This window comes from Ovis aries, chromosome 14 (assembly GCF_016772045.2).
Source record: "Ovis aries strain OAR_USU_Benz2616 breed Rambouillet chromosome 14, ARS-UI_Ramb_v3.0, whole genome shotgun sequence".
In the NCBI taxonomy this organism is placed as follows: Eukaryota; Metazoa; Chordata; class Mammalia; order Artiodactyla; family Bovidae; genus Ovis; species Ovis aries.
In genome coordinates, this window is record NC_056067.1 from 55,219,190 (window position 1) to 55,245,167 (window position 25,978).

At 51.7% G+C, this 25,978-nt stretch overlaps 2 protein-coding genes across 21 annotated transcripts in view; one reads left to right on the forward strand and one right to left on the reverse strand.

Moving 5' to 3' along the window:
• Window positions 1-709: 709 nt before the first annotated feature.
• Window positions 710-25,978, reverse strand: part of TULP2 (TUB like protein 2) — a 63,079-nt gene continuing 37,810 nt past the window's right edge. For 3 of the 20 annotated variants that reach the window (XM_042232292.1, XM_060398747.1, XM_042232295.1), the window contains 12 exons: window positions 8,636-8,762; window positions 8,308-8,340; window positions 7,279-7,870; window positions 6,488-6,625; window positions 6,120-6,242; window positions 5,195-5,316; window positions 4,257-4,559; window positions 2,559-2,671; window positions 1,956-2,070; window positions 1,730-1,828; window positions 1,326-1,497; window positions 710-865 (listed from right to left, as the gene is read on the reverse strand). In XM_042232292.1, the coding sequence (XP_042088226.1) occupies window positions 732-865; window positions 1,326-1,497; window positions 1,730-1,828; window positions 1,956-2,070; window positions 2,559-2,671; window positions 4,257-4,559; window positions 5,195-5,316; window positions 6,120-6,242; window positions 6,488-6,625; window positions 7,279-7,564 (1,605 nt within the window). In that variant the 5' untranslated portion in view covers window positions 7,565-7,870; window positions 8,308-8,340; window positions 8,636-8,762 and the 3' untranslated portion in view covers window positions 710-731. Of the gene's footprint in view, window positions 1,498-1,729; window positions 1,829-1,955; window positions 2,071-2,558; window positions 2,672-4,256; window positions 4,560-5,194; window positions 5,317-6,119; window positions 6,243-6,487; window positions 6,626-7,064; window positions 7,135-7,278; window positions 7,871-8,307; window positions 8,341-8,635; window positions 8,763-8,884; window positions 13,340-13,973; window positions 14,064-21,192; window positions 24,038-25,978 lie in introns of those variants that run through there. The other 17 variants (XM_060398743.1, XM_060398742.1, XM_042232293.1 and 14 more) reach the window with 15 other exon arrangements.
• NUCB1 (nucleobindin 1) lies at window positions 9,393-25,057 on the forward strand. Its single transcript, XM_027978591.2, has 13 exons — window positions 9,393-9,449; window positions 9,832-9,968; window positions 13,127-13,234; window positions 14,416-14,548; window positions 15,649-15,752; window positions 18,111-18,296; window positions 18,562-18,652; window positions 22,439-22,497; window positions 22,787-22,879; window positions 22,971-23,063; window positions 23,338-23,508; window positions 23,953-24,049; window positions 24,164-25,057. Exons 2-13 carry the CDS (start codon window positions 9,843-9,845, stop codon window positions 24,274-24,276), a joined length of 1,374 nt encoding a protein of 457 aa, XP_027834392.1. The 5' UTR covers window positions 9,393-9,449; window positions 9,832-9,842; the 3' UTR covers window positions 24,277-25,057.

Here is a 25,978-nt window from a genome sequence, read left to right on the forward strand (position 1 = left end):
TGATTTCACATTTATAAATCCTATGTCCATAAACTGTTTCCTTTTCTGTAGAATGCGGCTAACAACTGCACATACCTTAAGAGTTTGTAAGATCCCAAAATAAGTCATAATTAAAACTGTTTGTTGAATAACATGTTAGTGTTATTCTACTATTGTAATTGTTCTTTCATCCACACATGCATGTCTTCAATTACCCATCCTACTTACTGCTCCAACTTAAAAAATCTCAGCAGTTCAAACAAGAGTGCTCCAAATGTCCTGCACCCGGTCCAGCCTCATACCCTGCCCCTCCCCACTGGTTCCCCAGCAGGCTGATGCTACACCACGCTTTCATTCCGAAAACCACCAACCCCCCTTCCACCTTTGTATGAGCTGCTGCCTGATGTGCCCGTCCCTGACCTCTCTGGCTCAGCTAGTTCCTTGTGGTTATTCAGATGTAGCATAAAAGTATATATATTTTAGAGATGCCTTGCTCTGACCCAGCCATCTTATATTTTCCTCCTTTATAGCAGGCGAGCATTTTGAATTTTTGTTAAGACCCATCCCCCATGATCGGACTATGATTTCAGGAGAGCAAGTGTTGCCCATAAGCCCACTCGCTAGAGCACAGAACGGGGCGCCCAGGCGCCATCTAGTAAGTATTGGTTATTAGTAAACTCATGTAAAAGAAGGCATGCTGAAGCCCTTTTTTTAAATGAGCAGGCACAGCTGATGAGAGTTATTTATTGAATTTACTCACATGCCAGCTTCCCATCGAAACTGGACAAGCAGATGGCAAAGGCTTGGAGAGGGCAAAGTGGGAAGCGGAAGTCCATGATGAACGCGTCTGGGGCTATACGACCAAACTGGAGCACGAAGTAGTCCGCTGAAGAGGAAGTCAGGAACCGAGGGTGTGTTAGTTCCCTGCCGCGGGCCTCTGAGCCGCGAGAACTACGACTCCCGAGAGGCTGTGCGGCGCCCTTATTCCGCCCAGAACCCCGGAAGTGTGTTTACATGGCCCTTAGCCGTGTTCCCTGGTGGCTCAGACGGTAAAGCGTCTGCCCGCAATGCCGGAGACTCAGGTTCGATCCCTGGGTCGGGAAAATCCCCTGGAGAAGGAAATGGCAACCCACTCCAGTATTCTTGCCTGGGAAATCCCATGGACAGAGTCGCAAAGAGTCGGACACGACAGAGCGACTTCACTTTCAGCCGTGTACACTACACTTCCCTATAGGCTTTGCAATAGCGTGGAGTCGACCCTCCCTGCAAAATCGCTCAAGTGCTAATGTGAGAAGTACTTTTCCTCCAGCCCCCTTGCCAAGGTAAATCGGTTCCTAGGAGCTCACGGTCATCCGGATGCACGATCTGGAAGTTCTTGACCGAGGCCCGTGTGACCCGACCATGAAAATTGAGCACGTAGGCGCCGCTCTGGTCGTTCCACGATGGGGCTTTATTTTGCATCAGGACCAGGCCCTGGCTGGCCCCTCGTTTGAGGCGACTCAGGAGCGATTCTTGCTCCTTAAGGGTAAAGTAGGGGGCGTGGTTAGCCAACTACCAACCAACTTTTTTCCTCCGAAAGCAGAATTTTGAGTCCCTAGTTTTCTCTTCCTAAGACATATAAGTCTGACAAAAGCCTCCCGGCTTATGTGACCTTATGCAATCCATCGGCCCCCTCTCCTCTTAGCATCTATGGCCGGTCCCCCAGACCCTCCTCCACTGACCCAGAGATTCTCAAGTTTGGTGGACTCACATTTTTTGGCTGGACACAGATTCTCTGGTTCTGGGCGTTGATTTCCGGAATAATAACATTCATTTTCCGGGGCCCTCGGAATCCCAAGACGTTGGTCTCCTGAGGGTGGTATGCTCCATTTGACGTGCTTCTTTCTCCCTCCCCACCGTTCTACTCCTCTCTCTCATCACCGTACCCCCCTACCCACCTCCCCACCCCCACCCCCCCACCCCCTCCCGACACTCACATAACATACAGCTCCTAGCTCCTCCCTGATCTGAGCTGTCTCCGGAAAAAAATGTTTCCTTTCCGGATTCACCCCATTGTCGAAGATGCTGAACTTGGTGCCCAAGACATTAGATCTGCTCCAGGAGGGAAATGGTCAGAATAAAAACAATATTTCTGTTTTGCTTTCCCATGTCATCTCATCAAGTCTTTCAATGCATCCTCTACATAAGACTCGTTCCATCTACCAGTCCCGGGTCTCTCTCTTCCTTTGGGGAGAAGGATTTTTAGGCTCCTGCCTTGGGCCTTTAGGAACGCTCTTCCTCTAAGACAGAACTCACATATATGAGCCCTCTTCTGTCACAGGAACTTAGAAGTCCCAGCTCCCTGCCGCTCAAGAAGTCAAATGTCTTTAATGCCAGGCTTGCCTCCAACGTCTTCAGTTCTATTCCCAACCACCCTGGAGTTACAACTTGAAGGACTACATAACCCATCAGTCCCTAAGAGAAAAAGTTCTAGAGCAGGTGGAATTTGTACCCCTGGACTGCTGGGAAATGTAGTTCAATTGTCCCCTTCCTCCCACCCCTTGCCACCTGTTTAGCACACACATCAGAACTCTGCCCACCTGACTTTGCCCATAAAATTGTCCCCATCCCGAGACAGGTCTGTAGGGTCCAAGGAGATGAGGTAATTAGAGGTTTTGCTCCATTTTCTCTTGCGTCCCGCCAGAAGGAAGTGCTGTGGATGTGATAAATAGCCCATTAGAATCGACTTCTGATATTTGGCTAGAGCTAGGGGTCCGAAAGACCCAGGCTTCCCTGGTGGCGGTGGTGCTAGTGGTAAAGAAGCAACCTGCCAATGCAGGAGACCTTAGAGATGTAGGTTTGAACCCTAGGTCAGGAAGATCCCCTGGAGGAGGTATGGCAACCCACTCCAATATTCTTGCCTGGAGAATCCCATGGACAGAGGACCCTGGTGGGCTACTGTCCATAGGGTCACAGAGTTGAAAAGGACTGAAGTGACTTAGCATGCACACAGGGGTCCAAAAACAAGGAAATACCGTATCCCAAGACAGAGGAAAGGGTAATGGAGCAGTAAGTGTCCTAAGGCTTGCTGGAAAGGAAAGGGAATCAGTCCTGAATATTCATTTAAAGGACTGATGCTGAAGCTGAAACTCCAATACTTTGACCACCTAATGCAAAGGTCTTCTTCATTGGAAAAGACCCTGGATGCTTGGAAAGACTGAAGGCGGGAGAAGGGGATGACAGAGGATGAGATGGATGCATGGCATCATGACTCATGGACATGAGTCTGAGTAAGCTCTGGGAGTTGGTGATGGACAGGGAAGTCTGCCGTGTTGCACTCCATGGGGTCACAGAGTTGAAAATGACTGAGCAACTGAACTGAGGCTTGCTGGTAGATGCAGGGTGTCACCTGGGTCCCAAAAGGGGAGCTTCATTTCACATCTTAATATCTCCCCCTACTCCTTCGGATATTGGGCCCAGGGCTGAGGGAAAGCCAAGGCAGGGGCGAACTTGCCTGGCAGGCAGGGCCTGGTATTAGAATAGGGAAGGGCTTCACTTGGAACATTACAGCAGGACTTTAGTGTTTCATCTGTGAAAACCCTATCTGGCACTGAGTAGGGGAAAAGCCTCTTTCTGGGGGAGAATGAATAATTGAGAGGCAGTCACACGTGAGAGAAAAATGACCTGACTGAGAGGGGCTTAGCTTGGCTATCAATGGAATAGCTTAGCTTCTGAGAGGGGCTGGGACCTGTCTCAGGATTGAGTGGGACTAGGGTCTAGATTTGGACCAAGTGAGAAGTGAAAGTCGCTCAGCCATGTCCAACTCTTTGCAACCCCATAGACCACAAAGTCCATGGAATTCTCCAGGCCAGAATATCCAGGAGTGGGTAGCCGTTCCCTTCTCCAGGAGATCTTCCCGACCCAGGAATCCAACTGGGGTCTTCTGCATTGCAGGCAGATTCTTTACCAGCTGAGCTACTAGGGAGGCCCCAACAAAAGGTGGCAAATACCTGGAGGGTCTGTAAGGGATGGCGTTTGGGACTCTGAGGAGGCATGGCCTAGCTGTGAGAAAGGCCAGCTCAATTCGAAAGTGGACAAGCCTGGTTTATGGGATGGGGAGGGCCCATGCCACTGGGCTCTGAGAATAAAGGAGCCCAGTTCTCTGAAGGGCAGGGCCTGACGTTGTAGCTGATTAGTCCTAGCTCAGTGAAGAGCAAGGCTTCCATTCGCCTAAGTCAGTCTTGATCTCACTCAAGACCCTTCGAGGTGGGACTTGTTTCCAAGCTGCCAGACCACACCTTCCGGCCGTGGGTTGCCTCCAGGTAGAGGTAGTAGAAAGGGAACATGCCCTTGTCTACCCCGCCCTTGTTGCGGCTGATGCGACACTGCACCGTGTGACCGCGCATCGCTGGCTGCAGCACATAGGCTTTCATGTCCTCGCCCAGCCGAGGGCCTGGGGCGCAGGGAGGCTTGCGGGGCGAGCTCCCCACATCGCCGCTGCCCACGCCGCGTGCGCCCTCGGACACCACTTCGGCGGCCGTCCCTGGGGATTTCCTCATGGTAAACTCCGGCTCCTCTTTCTTCTCTTCCAGGTCTTCGCCCTGGCCCACGCACCAAATTCAAGTTGAGAGACAGCCGAGGCTTGCCCTCCTCAGCCCGCTCACCCATCCCAGCTCAGGGTTCCGTCGTCTAGACCAGTTTCTGTCTATTGGTCAAATATCTCAGCTGCCTGCTGTTTGGCCAGTACATTCAATTCCCAAGCTCAAACCCCAAGATCGCTTCATTTATTGATTGGCCAGTAACCCAACTGGCCACACCCATTTCACCTACCCATTGGAGAATCCTCTTGAAAGTATTGCCCATTCCTTTAATACCCATGGTCACCGGGTCTATATATTAACAACATATAATACCGCCCAGATCTTCTCAACTGAAACTATCTCGCTTTCATTCATACCAAAATGAGTGCTATCTGGTCCTTTCCTATCACTATTTCACCCTCTCCAAAGCTCACCGCCTTTTGGTGGGCTGGGTTTTAAAGTATATGCTCACATCAATTCCGATCCTCTAGGTTGAAAATAAATGGTGCACACAAAGAACTTCTGCTAGCCCAAACATAACAGGTTCCACCCACCAGTAAAAAGGGCCCTTGGTTGGGCTGCAGAATTTTAGCGCCCCGCGAGCCTGAGACTAGCCCTCCTCCTCCTATATCCTTATTGGCTGTGCCACCTCCCACCTTGTTGGAGGCCAAGTCTCCAAGGCCACCGTCACCACCCATTCCAGGGCTTGATCTGGCACTGGGCACTTCGTATTCATTTCCAACATCTTGTAATTCGCTCTTGTCCTCAGCACTGGTGCCTAAGGGGTAGAAAAAAAAGCCCTGAAAAGACTGAGCTCAGGACACGTGGGTCCTAAGAGCTTGGGACAAGGTCATCAGTGCTAGCTGGAGAAGGTCAGAACTCCTAGGTTTCCGACTCCTACTTATTTATCATCAACCTCACTTGCCAGATCCTCCTCCTCCCCTATGTGCACAAGTTGAGAAGTCTGTGACTGCCCTGGATCTAAGGACAGGGAGGGGTTAGAGTCCTCTCTTTCCTTTGTCCCAGAGAGAGCATCCTCGAGACTGGGGAACTAAAATGGGAGGAGGGAGCAAGTTTGGCGTTATAACCCAGAGTCCTGTTGTTGAAATCACTGGTCAAGTCATGAGAATAAAAGGAAATGTCCCTACCATTGAATGTTATTAAGAAAAAGGAATGAAATACTGATAATGCTATAAAATAGATGACACTGAAAACATGCTGCAAAAGAAGCCAATCACAAGAAATTATATTCTGTATTATTCTATATATGAAGTGTCTAAAGAGACAGAAATTAAATTAGTAGTTACTTAGGTCTGGGAGAAATGGGGGTCAGGTGGGGCAGTGACTGATAAAATATATAGGGTTTTCTTTTGTGGGTAATGATAATTAATAATCTAGAATTCATTGTGGTGTGTGTTGCACATCTCAGTAAATATACTGAAAACCATGGAATTGTACAATTTTAAATGAGTGAATTTGTATAATATGTGAAATATATCTCAGCAGAGCTTTTACAAAAAAGGGGGAGGAAGTGCCACATGGACCAGGGGACCAGACTTCATCCAGTGTCACAGAAATTACCAGATCTTTGGCAGGCTAGCCAGCCTTTGCGTTGCAAAAGAGTCCCCAGAGGCTCTTCACAAGGAGATGGCGAGGCAGGAACATCCTCCACGGAGATTTCCTCCAACTCCAGATCAGAACTGCCTGGTAGTCAAGAAAGGGAGGAGAACTGGAGACTGGGATTTCTGAATACCAGGGAAGGAAGAGGGCTGGAGATGCAGATTCCTGGGGATTGGAGGAGAAGGTTCATGACCTGGACTCCTTGCGGTGAAGTATATCCGGGCCCGCGGGGGTCCTTTGGAGACAGCAAGGACTGAGTGGTTCTGGACTCCTGGGTTCTAGGGGGAGTGGAGTTCTGGGGTATCAACCGCCCAAGGATTTGAGATTACCTGCTTCTGTCGGCGGCAGCAGAGGATCACGCTCACCACTGCCATCTCCACCGCAGCTCACGATGCCCAGGATACCGTGGGATCCAGGGCACAAATGCGCCTCTGGCACATTCTCCTGAAGGAAAGGGTTCCTGGGGCCTGGGAGGTGCGGCGAGGCCCATTAACACGAAGCATAAAATCTTGGTCCTCTGAGAAGATCCGCCTCCTCGCTGGTCTCCCAAACCTCGCCCCTGATTGACTACCCAACCCCCCCGAGACCCACTCAGAATCCGAACCTCAAGACTCAAACAAGCACAGCCCTACCACTAAACTGTCGCGATTCCGTGTGTAAACAGTCCCACGCGGGCTCTCCAGTAAATCGGCTTTAAATTACCCAGGCCTGGCCCCGGGGCTTTGCCTACTTCAGCCCTCCGGTTTCTCAGGAGCTGCGTCCCGGCGCTTTTCCAGGCACCTCCCCCAACTCTCCCAAGCCCACGAGTTCTACGACTCCTTAGACCCCGTCCCCGCACTCTCTGGGCGGTCCCCGGCTCTCCCAGGCTCCACCCTAGCCGAATCACAGAATTCTTTCGGGGCCCACCTCTACATGCACCATACCCCGCACTGTCGATCTCTCTGGCCACGTCCCCGAACTCTCACAGGCCCCACCCAAAGATCTATCAAAGCGCCCCCACCCTCCGCGAGCTCCACCAGGCCCCTCCCCTCTAGGCCCTTTAGCCCCAGCCCCCACCACACCCCCACAGGCCCCGCCCTCCAGCCCGTGCGCCTGCGGGGCTCGGGACACCTTTCCTCACCGCTGTCAGCCGAGAAGCGCTTCTCCCGCCGCCTCGGTCTCCGCGGCCGCACTGAAGCGTCAGGATTGGCCTGAACCATGAGGGGCTCTTGGCGCTTCCGTCGCTGCTTCTTCTCAAACAGACGCCACTGCGGGAGCGGAAAAGAGGTGGGGTGGGGGTCTAGGAACCGAACTGGAAGACAGGGGTGAAAGGGGGCCTGGGGCAACGGGGGTCCTTGCATAGGCGGGAGAGTTCCAGGCCTCCCGTCTGTCAGCAACTCCTTCCATAGAACCCTGAGTCCTGGCATCCAGGCCCCTCCTCCCGAAGGACCTAGGAATCCTAAGGACCCAGAACCCTTGTTCCTTAGAAATTTCGGAGTCTCGTCACCAAGATTTACTTCCTGAGGATTCCAAATTCCTGTTTTCTCGTTTCCCAATTGCAAAACTTGAGACTCCGATAGAGCCAGTGAGGACCACTCCCAGATCAAGTCCTGGGGGTGGGACTCCTGAGAGGGTATGGAAGATAGAAGGGGAGGGTTGGCAGGATTCCTGGGCACAGTACCTGCTGTTCCAGCTTCTGCAGTCTCATAGCGGCAAGCTCATCTCCCAGGGCCCTGAGAGAGGTGCAGGCTCATAGTGACAGCAAGCGGGCACCCCCGTTGCCCAAGAGCCCTTCCCCTTCTTTCCACTGCCCAACTTAGGGTTCTGAACACTTGTGAGGTCACAGAAGAGACAGAACCTGAGTCTGCTCCGCCAGTGCTGAAGTTCTTTCTCCCTGCACTGGCCTATCTAGAGTCCAGGGGTCAGAGATCTCAAGCCCCTCCTATCTCAGGACTCAAAGCCCCCAGCCCTTCCTCTTTCAGACCCAGTGGTCCTCATCTGTAACTCCCTCCTGTTAGGTAGGTAGGACCCAGAAGTCCAAGCCCCCAGCCCCTCCCTGCAAGGCACACATCATTAGGAGACCAGAGCTGCTGAGCAGGTGTTGGTATAATCAAAGAGCCCCCTTGCCCCCTCCATCTCTACCCTTGCCCATCCCATTTCCCCCACTTACTCTTTCTTCCATGTATCACTTTCCCAAGACATTCTGGAGAAGCAAAACAAAGAGTCAGGAACCAGACCCAACATCCCAATAGGCTCTGCCCTCCAACACCTGATCTTAAGCTTGGGATTTTCTCCTGGACCCAGGCAACCCAAGTTCCAGTGCCAATACTTGTTAGGGACCCTGAAGCCTGTTTCCAGCTTTCACCACTATCAGGAGCCCAGGAGTCCAGCTTGCTCTTCCCCCAATATCTAACTCTCTCCTTCACCCAGACATGAGAACTCAAGACTCTGGACCCCAAACACCTCATCCCCAGTGATCCCAGACCCCCAGTACCTACCTGCCTGAGATCCTGGAGACCTCTCCTCTTCTCCTGCCTAGAGAGGCTTTTCACAATCACACCTCAATTCCTTTCCTGTCTGGCCAATTTCTAAACATAACTGACCACCTCGATAATCTCTGGGTCTCTGGGAAGTAAGCAGGGGAGAAAAGAGGGCTCAGAGGGAGTGCGGGGGATTCCCTTGGAACCTGCCCTAATCCCCCTCCCTTCTGACCCCACCCCGAGCTCTACTTCCAACAAAGCAATGACCTTTGGCCTCTGCTGCAGCCAGGCAACCCTGCTCCAGGGGTTCTAAATAGAAAGAACGTGCAAGTGTTCCTTAAAGGGACCTGCGAGGGGCCTCGTCGCAAGCTCTTTTCTTTCTTACATAAGAAACTTATAATGTGACCTGTGCCAACTACTATCGACCTGTAATTTACAGCCACGTCCAGGCGAGAAAATAAATGAGAAAACTACAACTCCCATGAGCCAAAGAGGCCAAGATGCCCGCGGAAGTAGACTCATTTTGCCCCGGTCCGAGAGGGAGTTGTAGTTCTCTTTGAAAGTCTCTGTTCTTTCTCCTAAAAAGCAGGCTATGTGGCGTCAAAAGGTAGGGCTTCCAAAAAAGGAGGCTAGGCTTTCGAGAAAAGGCCAGCGACTTCGACAAGGGGCGGAGCCGCTGGACAGGGTCCCGAGGAACCTGGAGCCAGCGTGGACCAATCAGGCTGCTGAGATCGCATCCTCTGCGGGAAAGTGGGCGTGGCCTAGGGGGGAAAACACCAAGAAAGCTCCGGCGGTCCTGTGCCAGGAAGACGCCCTCTGCGGTGAAGGAGAGGTAAGGGGCTGGAGGGTCCTAGACTCTGGTCCTGGGAAGAAGGGAGGCGGGGGACCGGAGGGCTGGAAAACTGGATCTCGGGGGAGGACCCCGGTACCTCTAGGTCCTGGGAGAAAAGGAGGCTTGGGGCCTCGACCTTTGGGTTTAGGGAAAAGAGGGGGTCGAGACCCTGGATTCCCGAGTGTAAGCGAAGAGGATGCTGGAAGCCAGGACTCCTGGGTCTGAGGAAGGAAAGGCTCAGACTCCTAGGTCCGGATAACTAAACGCTTTGAATCTTGGTTCTTGGAAGGGGGCGGGGAGCGGCGCTGGAAGTCCAAACTCCTGGGTCCAGGGGGAGGAGGAGTCTTGGGACAGACATATTCCACCTCTCCACCCCCAACAGACCACGCCGCCATGCCTCCCTCTGGGCCCCGTGCAGCCCTCTTCCTCCTGCCATCTCTACTGCTGCTGCGCGCTGTTCTGGCCGTGCCCCTGGAGCGGGGGACGCCCAAGGAGGAGAAGCCCGCGACCGAGAGCCCTGTGAGTGGCCCTGCCCTGCTTGCCAGCCATGTGTTTGCAGTGGCACTACAGTTCCCGCTCCCCCGTTGCCGCTGGGTGGCTACGGATGTGGCTTGGAGTTTGCCTGCCATTCTTTGCAGTCCCAGGGCTTTGACGTGGTGAAAAACTTGAGGGCGTGTGTGTGTGTGTGTGTGTGTGTGTGTGTGTGTGTGTGTGTGTGTGTGTCTGGCAGATTTTAAGTCTCTCTCTGACTATAAGGTATGGGGAATCAGGTCAGATTTTAGATGGAAAATCTGCATCCCGCCCCGGGCCCCTGCCCTCCACCCCACACACACGTAAATCTCTTAGCTCCTTTAAGACGCCCTCCCCTCAAGAAGGAAGCTGGGGGCGGGGGACCAAAAAACTACATTTCCCAGCAGCACGCTGAGCTGGTGATGTTAGCTAACTAGGGTGTTCTCACTTCAGGGAGCTCATGGGAGTTGTAGTTTAAAGTATGATGGGCATGGGGCATGGAAAATGCTCATTTATTCCAGTGTGTGTCTATCAAACACTATGAAACCTATGGTCTTAGGGAATTTGGAACTTTAAAAGATCCTCAAGTGCCCTGATTCGTGGCCCGAATCCTACAGCTTTCACTAGGAATGGACATGTTGCTGTCTCTGGAACAGATCATTCCGAGTTCCTGTGTGTGGTGTGGCAGGTCCCCACCCAGCAGCTGAGACCTTTGCCCCATGAATTCTCTGCAGACACAGAAGTGCAGCTTGAGTTCCCTTTCCCTTTCCCTTAGTTCATTTAGAGCAAGCCCCCTGCCCTCGCAGACCAGCCTAGCTCACTAGAAAAGGCTGGGGCTGCTAAGAGTGGACCACCAGCAGTGATGGTCAAAGAGGAAGGAGGGATCATTTGAACTGAGATCTGGAGTGCCAGGAAGAATATTCCAGGCAGAACGAACAGCCTGGGCAACGGCTGTATGGTGGAGGAGAGTAGGAGGCCACAGAGGAGGCCAGTGTGGCTTGAGACAGAGTGAGAGAAGGGGAGACGAAGTCAGAGACAGGCTGGAGCTAATCACACGGGGCCTTGTGGACCATGGTGGAGACTTTATTCTGAGGCGAATAGAAGGTTATAAATGGCAATGACATCAGCCGTAATAGCACTGACAGCTCCTACTAAGTGCTGAAGGCAAAAAGAGAAGGGGGCAGCAGAGGATGAGATGATTAGATAGCATCACTGATTCAATGAACATGAGTTTGAGCAAACTCCAGGAGATAGTGAAGGACAGAGAAGCCTGGCATGCTGCAGTCCATGGGATCGCAAAGAGTCAGACAGGACTGAGCAACTGAGCAACAAATAAGCTCTGAGTTAAATATTTAGCAATATTAACTCCTCTAATCCTCATAACAGCCCCTATGAGGTAGGTATTCCTTAACCTTACTTTACAGGTGAGGAAACTGAGGCACAGAGTTAAGTATCTTGACCAAGAACTAAGGTTGCAAGACTTGGCAAATAAAGGATGCTCAGTTAAAACTGAATTTCGGATACACAATGAATAATTACTAATATAAACGCCCTCCATGCAGTATCCATATTCTGAAAGTTGTTTGTTGTTTTAGCTGAAATTGAAATTTAAGTAGGCATCCTAGAAGTCCTGCTAGTCATCACATAGCTAGTCATTGGTGGATTCGGGATTTAGCCTACTCTGTTTGGTTGAATAATGGCCCCCAAAGATGTCCACGCCCAGAATCTGTCGATATATGGCAAAAGAGTGTTTGGAGGTGTGATTGAGTTAGGTGGAGAAGTAATCCTGTATTGTTTGTTTTGTTTACAGAGTATGACTTTACTTTTATGAAACAAAAAAAAACCTTGCATCTGAATATATGTCTAGTTGCTGGCATACACAGGGGTGTATCCATGTGCAGAAAGAGTTGCAGAACCATCCCATGCTGCAAACTTTGTTTTTCTCCTTGACACTTTTCACTTTCTTTTTCACAGTTCTGTATACTGTAGTATTTTGTTGTTGAGTCGCTAAGTCCTGTCCGACTCCTTGAGACCCCACAGACTGGAGCCCGCCAGGCTCTTCTGTCTGTGGGATTTCCCAGGCAAGGATACTGGAGTGGGTTGGCTATTTCCTTCTCTATGTCCTGTACTGTTCAGATGGGCCCAGTGTAACCACAAGGGTCCCCTAGAAGAGTGAGGCAAAAAGGTCAGTGTCAGAGGCGATGTGATGATTTAAAGCAGAGGTCAGAGTGAGGCAAGGCCATAAGCCAAGGAATATAGGCAGCCTCTAGATGCTGGAAAAAGCAAGGAAGCAGAGTGTTCCCTCAAGTCTCCAGAATAAGCCCAGTCCTGCTGAACCAGTTTGGACTTGTGACTTCCAGAACTCTGTAAGGGAATAAATTTTTACAGCTCTAAGTCGCTTAGTTTGTGATATTTGTTAGAGCAGCAATAGGAAGCGATTACACCCATAGCTGGGCAATCTCTTCCCATTTATTTTCCTCAACACGTGTAATGACTGCTATGGTAGACTGTCTTCTAAAGCCTTACTATGTGTCAGGCTTTTTATCTCATCACTTTTCACCACAGTTCTGAGAAGTAGGGAATTTTATTGTCTGTGGAAGAGTGAGACCCTGGAAAAGAAAAGTGGCTGAGCTAGGACTAGGAGCTCGGGGATTTTTGTCAGTCTTTTTTTTTTTGGCCTTGCCATGAGGCATGTGGGATCTTAGTTCCCCGACCAAGGATTGAGCCTGCGCGCCCTGCGTTGGAAGTGCAAAGTCTTAACCACTGGACCATGAGGGAAGTTCTGATTTTTGTCTGTCTTGTTCCCTAGCTGTGTTCTCTTGAACAGTGCCTGGGAAATGGTAGGGGCTGGGTGAATGCTTATTGAATGAATGTTTCACTGCTTGCCAATAAATTGCAGTATGTCCACTCTGGGGGCAGTTTGGGGCTTGGTGTTTACCCATGTGATTTTAATTTCATCTCCAGCACAGACAGACCTAAGAGGAGGTGAGAGCTGAGACCCATAGTATCGGGTAATTTGTCTGGGATTATAGAGCAACCGAGGTCACTGGCTCCAGCGCCTGTGTCGCATGGGGCAGATCTCCTGCTCGGGGTTGTGGGCTGGTCTCTGGGTCCTATCTGCAGGGGAACCAGGGCTGGCACTGCCATGTTCATCTTTGTTGCCCCAGGACACAGGCCTATACTATCACCGGTACCTCCAGGAAGTTATCAATGTGCTGGAGACTGATGGGCACTTCCGGGAAAAGCTGCAGGCCGCCAACGCCGAGGACATCAAGGTGCGCTGTGGCTGGGTGCGAGCGCGCTGGGCGCGGATGAGGAGATGCGTGCTCAGAGGGCAGTGTCTGAGCCTGGGGAAGAAGTCACTTCTCCAGGTTGCACAGCTGAGAAAGGATCGGGGGCGGGGGAGACAGAATGTGTGGTTAAGCGTGGATACGGGTGGCCCATGGCTTCTAGTATCAGCTCTACCAGCTGTGCTGCTTCCCTGCGCTGTGCCTCAGTTTTCCCATCTGTAAAGTGGAGCGATGACAGGACTGTCTGACATGTAAAGGACGTGGACCTGCACAGTGGCTGTCCTCAGTCTGCACCCTGCAAGGGCTGGTTCTGTGAGTTCTCAGCAAAGTGCTGTCCACACAGGAAGAATTCAAAACACAAGAGATGCTGTCATCACACACATCTCCTCTAACTCTCACCTTAAGCCTCCAGAGGAGCTGGGATTCTCCCCATTTTACAGAGGCGGACCCTGAGGTCCTGGTAGAAGTGTTCGTCCTTCCAGGAGGCCTGGGTCTCAACCCCTGGACTGACTGAGCCCTGAGCCCATATCCTGCCCCATCCCCTAAGCAGAGTCTCTTGAGAAGAATGCTCATTCACATACACACACACTCACACACACACACGACTGCCTGCCTCTCTCCTCTGCCCTACCTCAAACTCCTTGACCCAGGACTGATGAGGAAGGCAGCCCTGCTCCCCGCAAACCTCCCAGCATTCCTGGGGTTCTCATCTGTCCCCACTCACCTGGACCCCCCAACAATGGATGGGTGGAACCAGAGATCAATGAGCCCAGCCCGTCCCGCTGCCTAGCCAGAGAAACAGCAGCCGTAGAGCCTGTTCAAGGTCATACAAGTGGGAAATAACGTCAGAAACGCGGCCACGTAGGCAGGCAGGTTCTGGAGTGGTATGGTGCTGGGTTCCAATCCCAGCCCCTCCCCTCACGCTCTTCTGAGCAAGTGTACGCACCGCTCTATGCCTTCTCCTCCGTCCCACCCCCCCGAAAAAGACAGGCTCACGCAGCACTTTCTCTGTTTCAGGGGCGGGAGTGGGGGTTGTCGTGTGAATCAGCCTTCGCTAAATGTCGATCCTGTCTTGGGGGCTATGGGGCACCCCAGGAAGGCATCAGAAAGCTTGCAGAAGGCTCCAGAGAAGGCGGCTTGACCAGTGTCCCCTCTCTCCTGGGCAGAGTGGGAAGCTGAGCCGGGAGCTGGACTTCGTCAGCCACCACGTCCGTACCAAGCTGGACGAGCTCAAGCGGCAGGAGGTGTCTAGGCTGAGGATGCTGCTCAAGGCCAAGATGGACGCCCAGCAGGAGCCCAGTGAGCGCGGGGCGGTGGGCGGGGTCCGAGGGGGCGGTGGGCGGGGCCGGCGGCCTCCCTCCCCGGTATCTAGGTGATTTGGGCAGGGGGCGCCTCCGGGGCCACCTTCTCACCACCTTTGTAAAATCTGTGTAGAAGATTGATAAAATTTTCTTCCTAGCACAATGTACTAAAAGAAATTTTTTTAAAATTTATTTATTTGGCTGTGCTGGGTCTTCCTTGCTGGGCAGACCACCAATGAAAGAGCAAGGGCTACTCTCTAGTTGCCGTGCAGAGGCTTCTCTTATGGTGGAGCACGGGCTCCAGGCGCAGTGGGCTTCTGTAGTTGAGGCTCCCCGGCTCTAGAGCACAGGCTAGATAGTTGACAGCGGTCAGGCTCAGTTGCTCCAAGGCATGCGAGATCTTCCCAGACCGGGGATTGAACCTGTATCTCCTGCATTAGCAGGCAGATCCTTCACTGAACTACCAGGGAGTCCCCCAGATTTTCCATTTTTATAAGGATTCCTGTCATATGGGATTAGGTCTCACCCTCATGACCTCATTTTGACTTGATCACCTCTGTAAAACCCTGTCTCCAAATAAGTTCTGCGATACTGGGGGTCAGGACATCAACCCCTGTGTGAATGTGGGGGCAAGACAGTTCAACCCATAAGGAGGTTGAATATCATGTGCTCTGAAGCCGAACTAATCTTCATTCTGCCTCTTCTTAAATGGTGACCTAGATGTTCCTTCCCCTCTCTGAGCCTGTTTCCACAACCATAAAGTGAGATAATTGCAGAACCTATGGGAGACTTTTGTGAAAAGTAAATGCATTCATATATTTAATATGTTTAGGGAGCAAGGCCTGGCATATAGTATGTATTTGACACATGTTGGTTATTATCATTTTCAGCATCAGACTCAGTTGTGTTCATTGCCTCCCCCAGGAAGTCCTCCCTGATTGCTCCAGGCCCATTCATGCTGTCCTCTGTGACATCCTTCCATGCCCTCTGTGACCTCCATTAGAGCACATCCAGCCCATCCAGTCCAGGATAGGGATTTTGGAAGAAGGAACATTCCATGAGTTCATGCTCTTCCTCCTCATCTTCCCTCTCATCCAGACATACAGTTGGATCACTTGAACCTCCTGAAGCAGTTTGAACACCTGGACCCTCAGAATCAGCACACATTCGAGGCCCGGGACCTAGAGCTGTTGATCCAGACGGTAACTTGCAGGGGACCTGAAGGCAGAGGACTGCCCTCAGAGGGAGAAGGGGACGCAGCCCAGGACTGAGCCTGCTCACCCCTGTCTGGTGTTCTCTCAGGCCAGCAGGCTGCAGAGGGCTTAAACACCTAAACGCCTCCCCCAGATTCTCTACAGGAAAGCAGAGTTGGGGGTTGGGGGGAGTTGGCCTCACACCTGTATTCAGATCTCTCCCCTATGACTGGGGGGCTGGGATCACCTCTGTGTCCTTATTGGAGGCAAAATAACGGCCCCTTGAAAGACGGTACCTGTTCACTATATGACCTGATGTGGCAAAGGGGCCTGTGCATATGTGATTAAGTTGAGGATCTTGAGATGGGGGATGAGCCTGAGTTATCCCAGTGGGCCCTTAGTGTCATCAAAAGGGTCCTTATAGGGTTCTCTGGCACCCTAGTGTTAGGATTCCAGGCTTTCACTGTAATGGCCCAGGTTTCATTCCCGGTCAGGGAACTGAGATCCTGCCAAGTGTGTTGCATGGCAAAGAAAAAAAGAAATTGAATTTACTTCTGGATGTTCCCTGGGGGTCCAGTGGTTAGGATTCTGAGCTTTCGCTGCTGAGGGTACAGGTTCATTTCCCTGATACGGCAGCCAAGAAAAAAAGGTCTTTGTAAAAGCTGGAAAAGGCAAAGAGGATTCTCTCCTTGAATCTCCGGAGGGAGCACGGCTTTGCCAGCACTGTAATTGCAGCCCACTGAACTAATTTCAGACTCCAGCCTCCATACTGTAAGATGATAAGTGTGTGTTTTTTAAGCCACAAAATTGATGGTCATTTGTTAGACCAGCCCAGCAACTAAATAGTCCTCACGTGAGAAGTGGGATCCACAACTGTGCCTCGTGTGCAAAGCCAAGTGTGGGGCTGGGGAGTGGCCAGGGAGAGGCAGAGGCGGAGGCAGGCCAGGGATAGTCAGGCCTGCCTCCGCCTCTGCCTCTCCCTGGCTCACAGCCCTGGTGTAGCTGCCCAGCACCCCCTGGACAGAACCCACCCCCTTCCTCCTAGCCTGAACCTGAGCCTGCTTTCCTGGCTGACTGGAGCGCCATCTAGTGGCTATAAAGATAATAGCAGTCATTTGATTAGGTCCATGCCTGACCTCTGTCCCTGAGGGATGTTTCTGCCACTTCTTTCCAAAACATTCTGGAAACTCTCTGCTTTCCTCCAGCCCCACTGTCATTCTCCTGGTCTCAACCCCTATCATACTGAGAAATAGGCTTGCTTCTGCCTTTCACGCATGCCAGCAGGGTTTCTCGGCACTTTTGGCATTTGGGGCTGAATAATTTGTTGTGGGGCTGTTTGTGCATTGTGTGGTGTTTAGCAGCATCCCTGGCCTCTACCCACTAGATGCCAATAGACCTCCCCCAGCTATGACCAACAATATCTGCAGACACTGACAGCTGTCCCCTGGGGACCGCAGTCAGCCCAGGTTGAGAACCTCTGTCTGTTCCCCACACAACAGCTGTATTGGCTTTCTACTGCTGCCATATAACAAATTACCACAGACTCAGGGCTTAAAACAACACAAAGGTTCTCTCACAGTTCTGGAGGACGGAAGTCCGAAATCAGTATCACTGGGCCAAAACCAAAGTTTCTTTAGAGGCATGTGCTCCTTTCTACTTCTAGCTGCTGGGGGGTTGCCAGCATTCCTTGGCTTGCAGTCACCTCACTCCAGTCTCTGCTCCGACCATCACATGGCATTCTCTCTGTCTCTCTCTGTAGACACTAGTCCTTAGAATTAGGGCCCACCCTCATCCAGCAGGACCTCATCTTCCCTAATTAGATCTGCAAAGATCCTATTTCAAAGAAAAGTCACATTCTGCAGTTCTGTTCACATGAATTCTGAGGTGGGGGTGGGTGGGATGGGGGGACTCTGTACCACCCACTATGTATTGTTATCTCCAATTTCCAGGGGCAGAAACAGGCACAGAGAGAATGAGTGACTTGCCCGAGGTCATACAGCAACTGGGACTTGCTCACATAACAGAGCCTAGATTTGAACCCTGGACAGAATAATTAGAGCCCTCAGGTTCTTTACCCTCTTAACTGTAGTGCTTTCCATAGTAAGCCACCTCATGGGCTATTCCTTATTATTTATTCCTCCAAGATCTTGAGACTGTGGAGGGCTTGAAAGATGAGGACCATCCTCATCTTTTTTTGAGCAAAGAAGGGAGGCTCTGTGTTGTGGGGCAAGAAGTGACGTCAGGACCTAAGATCCAGCACAGGTGGAAGTAGGGGCCAGATTCAGAGCCAAAGGCCTGGCATTCAGAGGCTGGAATTAGGAACTGGGTGTAGAGGTGAGGTGGGAATGACCAGCTGCCTTTCCCCAGGCCACTCGGGACCTGGCCCAGTACGACGCAGCCCATCATGAAGAGTTCAAACGCTACGAAATGCTCAAGGAACATGAGAGACGCCGTTATCTGGAGTCCCTGGGGGAAGAGCAGCGGAAGGAGGCAGAGAGGAAGCTGGAAGAGCAACAGCGCCGGCACCGAGAACACCCCAAAGTTAATGTGCCTGTGAGGACCCCCGTTCATGCCCAGCCCCCACCACGTCCAACTTTCCAAGCTCCACAAGAAAGCAGCTGAAAAACCATAACTCCCAGCAGACCTTGAGGCAGAGCTCCCTTTTAATGTGCCTAGCTACCTCCAGGGGCTGCTGGGAGTTGTAGTTTTTTTGTTTGGGGGTAAGCCATTCAAGGGATGGGGGTAAAGGGTTCTCTCTAGCTTCATCCTGTGGGACCCAGCCTTCTTGCTCATGAACCCCTGGCTCTCCCTTCCACAGGGCAGCCAAGCCCAACTGAAGGAGGTGTGGGAGGAACTGGATGGATTGGACCCCAACAGGTTTAACCCCAAGACCTTCTTCATACTGCATGGTAAGGTGGAGAGGGAGTCCAGGACCCAGGCTAACACTGAGGTCTGACCTGTCTGGGCTGTCTGGGGCCTGAATGCTGGAAAGGGGTCTGTCTCCCTTATGTCATGGGGCTTAAGAAGGCCAAAGAATGCTGAGCCCCTCTCCCCTGGTGGTCAGAAAGGCCCTGTCGCTCCCTGTTGTTGGGGCCAAGATCCTGCATACGAGAGCTGGTCCTTTCTTCTGGGATACACCAGACTTCTGGGTTGTAAGGACTGATCAGTATCCCTAACAGAGCAAACCAGGCCTGGCTAGGTGTGGACCACCCCCCTCTACTTCATGGCAGTACAGAAGCCCTGGTCCCCCCGGGGGTCCTGTCGCTAAGGCGGGGTGTCGGGGGCAGGGGGTGCTAAACTCTAGTCACCAGACCTCCAGGGAGCCAGGAAGCCCCTTCTGCATGCTAATTCAGGGGCATATCCCCCTTCATTCTCCTCCTGTCTGGAAACATCACCTCTGTGTCCAGCCTCAAATTCCAAAACCTCCAAATGCCAGGTGTTTGACTCTGAATCTGGCCTGTGCTGGGTCTTATATCCTGATGTCATTTTTTTTTTTTTTTTTTTGGACTGTGCCTTGAGGCCTGCAGGATCTTAGTTCCCTGACCAGGGATTGAACCAGGGGCCCTTGGCAGTGAAAGCGCAGAGTCCTAACCACAGGATGACCAGGGAATCCCCCTGATGTCAGTTCTTGCTGGGCCCCCTCAGGTGTGCCCAGGATCCCAACACAAAAGCTATAGCCTGTCACCAGAGCTTAGCAGGGTCTGATTCATTTATTCAACAAATGTTTGCCAAGTGACCTCTTAAGGACTGAGCTTCATGAAGACCCTGTGGATACAGATGTGAACAAAAGAAAGTCTCCCTGCCATCACAGAGCCTGTGACCAGGCAAATACTCTATTTCAGTGAATCAAAGTGACCTTGGAGTGTAAGACACACTTGAATTTTATACAAACTGCCCTTTAAACTGATACACCCTCAGTGATAAGATGCCTCCCAATTTCATGGATAATAAAAATATGGGGAGCAAAAAAAGTACATTTTTAGAATTGGTGAAATTGGTTCTCTAGGAGATGATCAGAGAGTCACATGTACCATGCAAACAAGGACGTCGGAATTTAGGGTCTGCAGTGATGATTTTTAGATAGCTTGGTCTGGAAAGGTGTTTGCTACATCAGCATTGTCCAGCAGAACTTTCTATGCTGATGGAAATGTTCCATGCCTATGTTGTCCAATACAGCAGCCACCAGCCCCATGTTGCTTTTTTTTTTTTTTTTTGCCATAACCACACAGAGTACAGGATCTTAGTTCCCCAACCAGGGATTGAACCTGTGCCCCCTGCAGTAGAAGCATAGAGTCTTAACCACTGGATCACCAGCGAAGTCTTTTTTTTTTTAATGAATGAGGAAGTTTATTAACCCAGCATCCTTTGTTCTTTTTTTTTTTTAATTAATACTTATTGGAGCGTAGTTGATTTACAGTGTTGTGCTAATTTCTGCTGTACAGCAAAGTGACTGTTTTAGCTTTTTTTTTTTAAGCTACTTTTCCCACGTAGATCATTACAGAGTATTGAGTAGAGTTCCCTGTGCCGTACAATAGGTTCTTATTAGTTCCCATGTGTTCCATTAGTTCCCATGTCTATTAATTAAGAACTTGAAATGTGGGTTTTACAGCTAAGAAACAGGAGAGTGGGGGGGGAGGGCAGTTAAGTTAAATTTTTAAAATTTTGTAATTGTAGTAAAATACACGGCATAAAATCGACCATCTTAGTTCGCCATTTTTAAATGTACATTTCAGTAGGGTTAAGTGCACTCACATTGTTATGCAAGTGTTTTCATCCTTGCAAAAACTGAAGCTCTATGGTAATCATCAGTTCCGCATGACCTTTTCCCCCAGCCCCTAGTTACTTCTGTTTTCTTTTCTCTATGATTTTTGACTCTTTTATTAACTACTTCATAGAAGTGGAGCTGTGCACTATTTGTCTTCTTTGTGACCGGCTTCTTCCACTTAGCGTCATGTCAAGGAAATGAATTTTCCATTGCATGGGATTGTTGCTCATTTAAGTTTCATTTGCCCCGTGTAGCGAGCAGCCACTGGATGGCGCAGCACAGCTCAAGAGGGATGACATCTGAACCAAGACCTCAGTGAAGTGAGGGGTTGAGTCTCACAGATACGTGTCTAAATTGGGGACACAGCAAACACAGGCAGGGGAGAATGAACTTGGTGGGTTTTCCAAGGTCACTGGAACAGAATGCTGGAAGAGAATGATGAGAAATGGAATTCCCTGGCAATCCAGGGGTTAGGACTCTGAGCTTTTACTGCTGAGGGCATGGGTTCAACCCCTAGTCGGGGAACTAAGATCCCACCTGCTGAGTGGCTCAACCGAAACAAAAGAATGATAGGAAGGACTGTTGGGGAGATAAGAGCAGTTCTACAGTCAGAGTGAGAAAGCTGGATTTTCTGTCTTGAGTGAGACACTGAAAAAGGATTTTGAGCAGAGGAACTGACCCCACCTGTCAAGTGGTAACAGGATTCATCTGAGTGCTGGGTGCTGTGTCAAGGACAGGCTGTAGGGGTCGAGGGTCAAAACCAGGATCCAAGTCAGAAGTCATGAGATGCTGATGGAAGCAGCAAAGAGTGATAGGACTCTGGAGTCATCTTGCAGGTCAAGCTGGCAGGACTCAGAGATGGACTGGATGAGGACTGCAGTGGAACAAGAGAGTCAAGGGTGACTGAGGTTTTTGGCCTGAGCAACTGGAAGGAATGGGAGAAAAAAGCAAACAAGATTGGGAGCTGGGTCTGTTCACATCAAGTTAAGAGATGTCTGTTAGACATTTAGGTGGCGATGGAGAGTCGGCAGTGGAGTATTCAAGTGTGGAGGCAGCTTGTGGATGGCATTAAAAGTGAGGGAAACCCATCTAAGGAAGTCTGGGCCAATTGAACTCTCCTTATGATGGCTAATGTTCTGTGCTGCCCAGTATGGCAGCCACTGGCCATTTATGGGTATTAAGTGCTTGCCATGTAGCAAGTGGGACTGATAAACTGAAATTTTAATCTTATTTGATACTGACTTAAATTTAAACAGCCCATCTGACTAGTGGCAACCGTAATAGACAAATCTGAATATTTGATAGGAAAGACGACCCTGACCCCTGGGGTACACCAAAGTGTAGAGGTCAGGGAGAGGGCAGGGCTGGCTAAGGAAAATAAGGGCAGCTGGAGAGGAGAGAATGATGTTCTGGGAGCCAAAGGCAGAAAGTCAAGTTAAGGTGCAGGCTAAAGACTAACCATTGGATTTGCAAGGTCAGGGTTCCTGGCCACCTCTGTGGGGGCAGTGAGCAAGGCACATACGGCACATTGGCAGGGAGAAGCTTCTCTGGCGATGGGAGTCAGCCCTGGGGTGGTTCTCAGGGAGGTGCTGCTGACACCCCTGGATCCTGGGCAAAGGGGCTGATCCTGTGGCCAGATCACTGGTAGCTAGAGATCAAGTTACTCTGCAAGACAGTGGGCCCACGAATGGTCCCAGTGGAGCCTGACCTTCATCTGTTCCATTCTTGAGATCCTGGTTGGGAAAGGGGTGTCCTAGCATCAGGTCTATGGGGGCACTGAAGCCTGAAGGCCACCATCCTAACAACCACCCTGCTGTTGCCTGTCCTCAGAATAGACCTCGCATCAGCCAGATCTTCTCTAGCAGATCACTTAGGGACTTGACCCACTCTGTGCTCAGTCCCCCAAGAAGCCTTGTTGTCTCTTCTTCAGATATCAACAGTGATGGTGTCCTGGATGAGCAGGAGCTGGAGGCTCTCTTCACCAAGGAGGTGAGTGTCTTGGAGGCCGTGGGTGAGAAGGATGCCTATATCAACCACATGTCCCCTTAGGATCCTCAGGGTCCCCTCAGGTCCCACTGGATGTGGGTTCGGGGGAAAACTACAACTCCCAGCAGTCCTTGGGGTTAAAAAGAGGCTGCCAGGAGTGGCAGGATATCCCAAAGACTGATGGGAGTTGAAATTTTTTGTGTCTGTGTGTGTGGGTGGGGGTTAGGTTAGCCTGGGAAGGAGCATACCCTGGACCTCTCAGTACATCCTGCCTTTCACTTGACCCTTGCAGCTGGAGAAGGTGTACGACCCAAAGAATGAGGACGATGACATGCGGGAGATGGAGGAAGAGCGGCTGCGCATGCGCGAGCATGTGATGAAGAATGTGAGTGGAGGGACCCGGGCAGTGGGCGGGGGTGAGATAAGTAGGTGGAAGGAGGTCCTGCTCCGTTGCTTACCCTTACCTGGCTCCCCAGGTGGACACCAACCAGGACCGCCTCGTGACCCTGGAGGAGTTCCTCGCATCCACGCAGAGGAAGGAGTTCGGGGACACCGGGGAGGGCTGGGAGGTGAGGACACGGGCGACTCTGGGTCCTGACTATCCCTCTCTCACAGACCTAACCCTTCCTTCAGGGTCTCTGGCCACTTCTCTTTCTCTCTGTCCCCCCACCCCCCTGGAACTTCTCTCCCCCCTCAACTCTGGCCTTTATCCCCTTTCCCTAGTTCCAGCTTAGGTCTCTCCATCCACATGCCTGGTCCAGGCCTCCCCACCTTCTCTGAACCTCCATCAGCAGGGCCAAGGCTGGAGTCCCCCTGCCGATGGCCCCTGTTCTCCCCCTACAGACGGTAGAGATGCACCCTGCCTACACGGAGGAGGAGCTGAGGCGTTTTGAGGAGGAGCTGGCTGCCCGGGAAGCAGAGCTCAATGCCAAGGCTCAGCGCCTCAGCCAGGAAACCGAGGCTCTGGGGCGTTCCCAGGGCCGCCTAGAGGCCCAGAAGAGAGAGCTGCAGCAGGTGACTGGCCAGGGAAATGGATCCATCCTCTGATTCCCTGGTGGCCTTTGTCCTAGTGTGTCCACAAGTGGGGAAGGCCTGCAGCCACTATGTTAATCACTGGTAGATCCATGGGTGGCAGTCACCGCCATCTTGAGTGAGGGCAGACATTGTCCTCATCCCTGGCTGCTGTGCAGCTGCCATGTTGGATAAGGGCAGTGAGGTTGTAAGCAGGAAAGGAGGGGAAGGCCAAAGAGGGAGGAGGAGGCTTCCCTGTCCAAAGGTGTGACTCAAGCCATGACAGGTGAGGGAGAACTGGATCTTTAACTAGTATTAAGCCCAACTCTCAATGAAAGAGAAAAACTGAGGGCCCTGAGAAAGGACTGGTCCATGACCACACAGCAGGTTGCCATGGAGACTCAGCATCCTACCATTTTGACTCTGTGATCTCCCCCACCCCTGCAGGCTGTTCTGCAAATGGAACAGAGGAAACAGCAGCAGCAAAGCCACAACAACCCAGCCCCCGGCCCCGAGGGACAGCTCAAGTTCCACCCGGACACAGGTGCTGGCCCCTTGGGCCCGGGGCCCAGGGAGGGAGCTGGGGGCCCAGACTTCCGGGTCTGAGGGAGGAGGGACTGCTATGCCTAGCCCTGCCATGTTCTGCCTCCGTTTTCAGATGATGCACCCGTCCCAGCTCCAGCCGGTGACCAGAAGGATGTGGTTGCTTCAGAAAAGAAGGTCCCAGAACAGACCCCTGAGCCTCCCCAGCTGGATTCACAGCACCTGTGATCATTCCAGGATCCCAGCACTCAGGGTTCCTCCCAAGGCTGATGGGAGGGGGGGGTGGAGTGTCACAATCAACCTCCTCTGGGGACCCCGCCACACCTGTGGCCTCCTGGGGGAGGGGGAACAGGCTGGCTGCTTCCTTCTCATACTGCTGCCCGGGCCCCGTATCTGCCGCCTCAGCCTCCACAGTCTTCCAGTCTGTGGTCCCCTCTTTCTGTTCCCCTCCAAGGGACTTGTCTTCTCGTATCCAGTTGAGTGCTCGCTGGCCTCAGCTTCACTTAGGGAAGCCCCCTCCCTCCAGGGAGGGTCTGCTCACACCTGCCTTTCTAGTTGGTTTGGCCTTGACCCCCAGGTTGTGGCCACTCCAGCATCCCGCATCCCCACAGCTGCTGGAATCCTGCCTGCTGCTCTGGGCCCAGCTTCCGCTGGTCTGTGGGGTTTCAGTGGCCCCTCAACAGCTTTCTCTACCTTTTGTGGGACTGGCGATGCCTCAAAGACAGTGTCTCCCCCACAGCTGGGTGTGAGGGCCACAGAGTCCTGTGCATCGCTGACCAGCTCTGACCCCAGGAGCCCTGACTCTCCTGACCCCTGGTTTCCAGCCATCTCAGCCCCCTGCCTGCTGACATGGCTCTGAGCCCCTTCCTTCCACAGCCCCAGAAAGGTCACAGAACTGACCCCACCCCAGAATTAGGTTCCAGCCCCGCAGCCTTTCTGGCCTTATCTCACACGGCTCCCTGTCCTGCTCTGTACGCTGGTTCCATCCAAATACACTTTCTGGAACAGATCCATGCCTCTGTTTCTTTGGAAACCCTGTTTCTTCTGAAACTCCACCTGTGCTTCACCTGCCAAAGCCTTCTTCATTAAGCATCATCTCTGAGAGGCTCCATCATGGCATCTTTGTCCTGTCCTGATGGGTCTGCTGCCTACACACATATGCATACCTTCAGTAGAATCCCTTCAGCCACAAGGACAGAAAACCCAAACCTAGGCTCACACAATAAAGAAAAGTGTATTCTCGCCCCAAACAAGAAGTCTCAAAGTAAAGTGACTCCAAAGCCTTCAGGGAACTAGGTTCTCCTATCTGCTAGCCCTGCTCTGATAGGTGTGCATGGAAAGGGGGCGAAAGGTGGGGAAACCTATACTCCTCTTGTACCAAAGCGGCTGCAGCTGCTCTGGATGTCACACCTGTCTGCACTAACAACTGACAGAGGAAATTGGCAGAGGCTGAAAATCAGCCTCCTGAGCGCACCCAGAGCCTGTTTACCAGAATGTTACTGAGAATGAGACAGCTCTAGTTTAGCATCCACAAAAGGGAAGAAATGTAAAGGAGGCCCCAGTGATAGAAATTATCTGTGAGGGTCATTAACAATATGTATTCTCAGGATTTCTCTGGTGGCCCGGTTGATAAGAATCTGCCTGCCAATGCAGGGGACTCGGGTTTGATCCCTGGTCTGGGAAGATTTCACATGCTGCAGAGCAACCAAGCCTGAGTACCACAGCTACTGAGCCTGTGCTCTAGGGCCTGTGTGCTCTAGAGCCCATACTCCACAAGAAGAGAAGCCACAGCAATGATGAGGCCTCGCACCGCAACAGAGTAGCCTCCGATCGCTGCTGCTAAAGAAAGGCCCGCACAGCAATGAGGACCCAGGACAAGCAGAATAATTTAAAAACAAAAAAGCAGTACACATTCCCAGATTCTGGAATG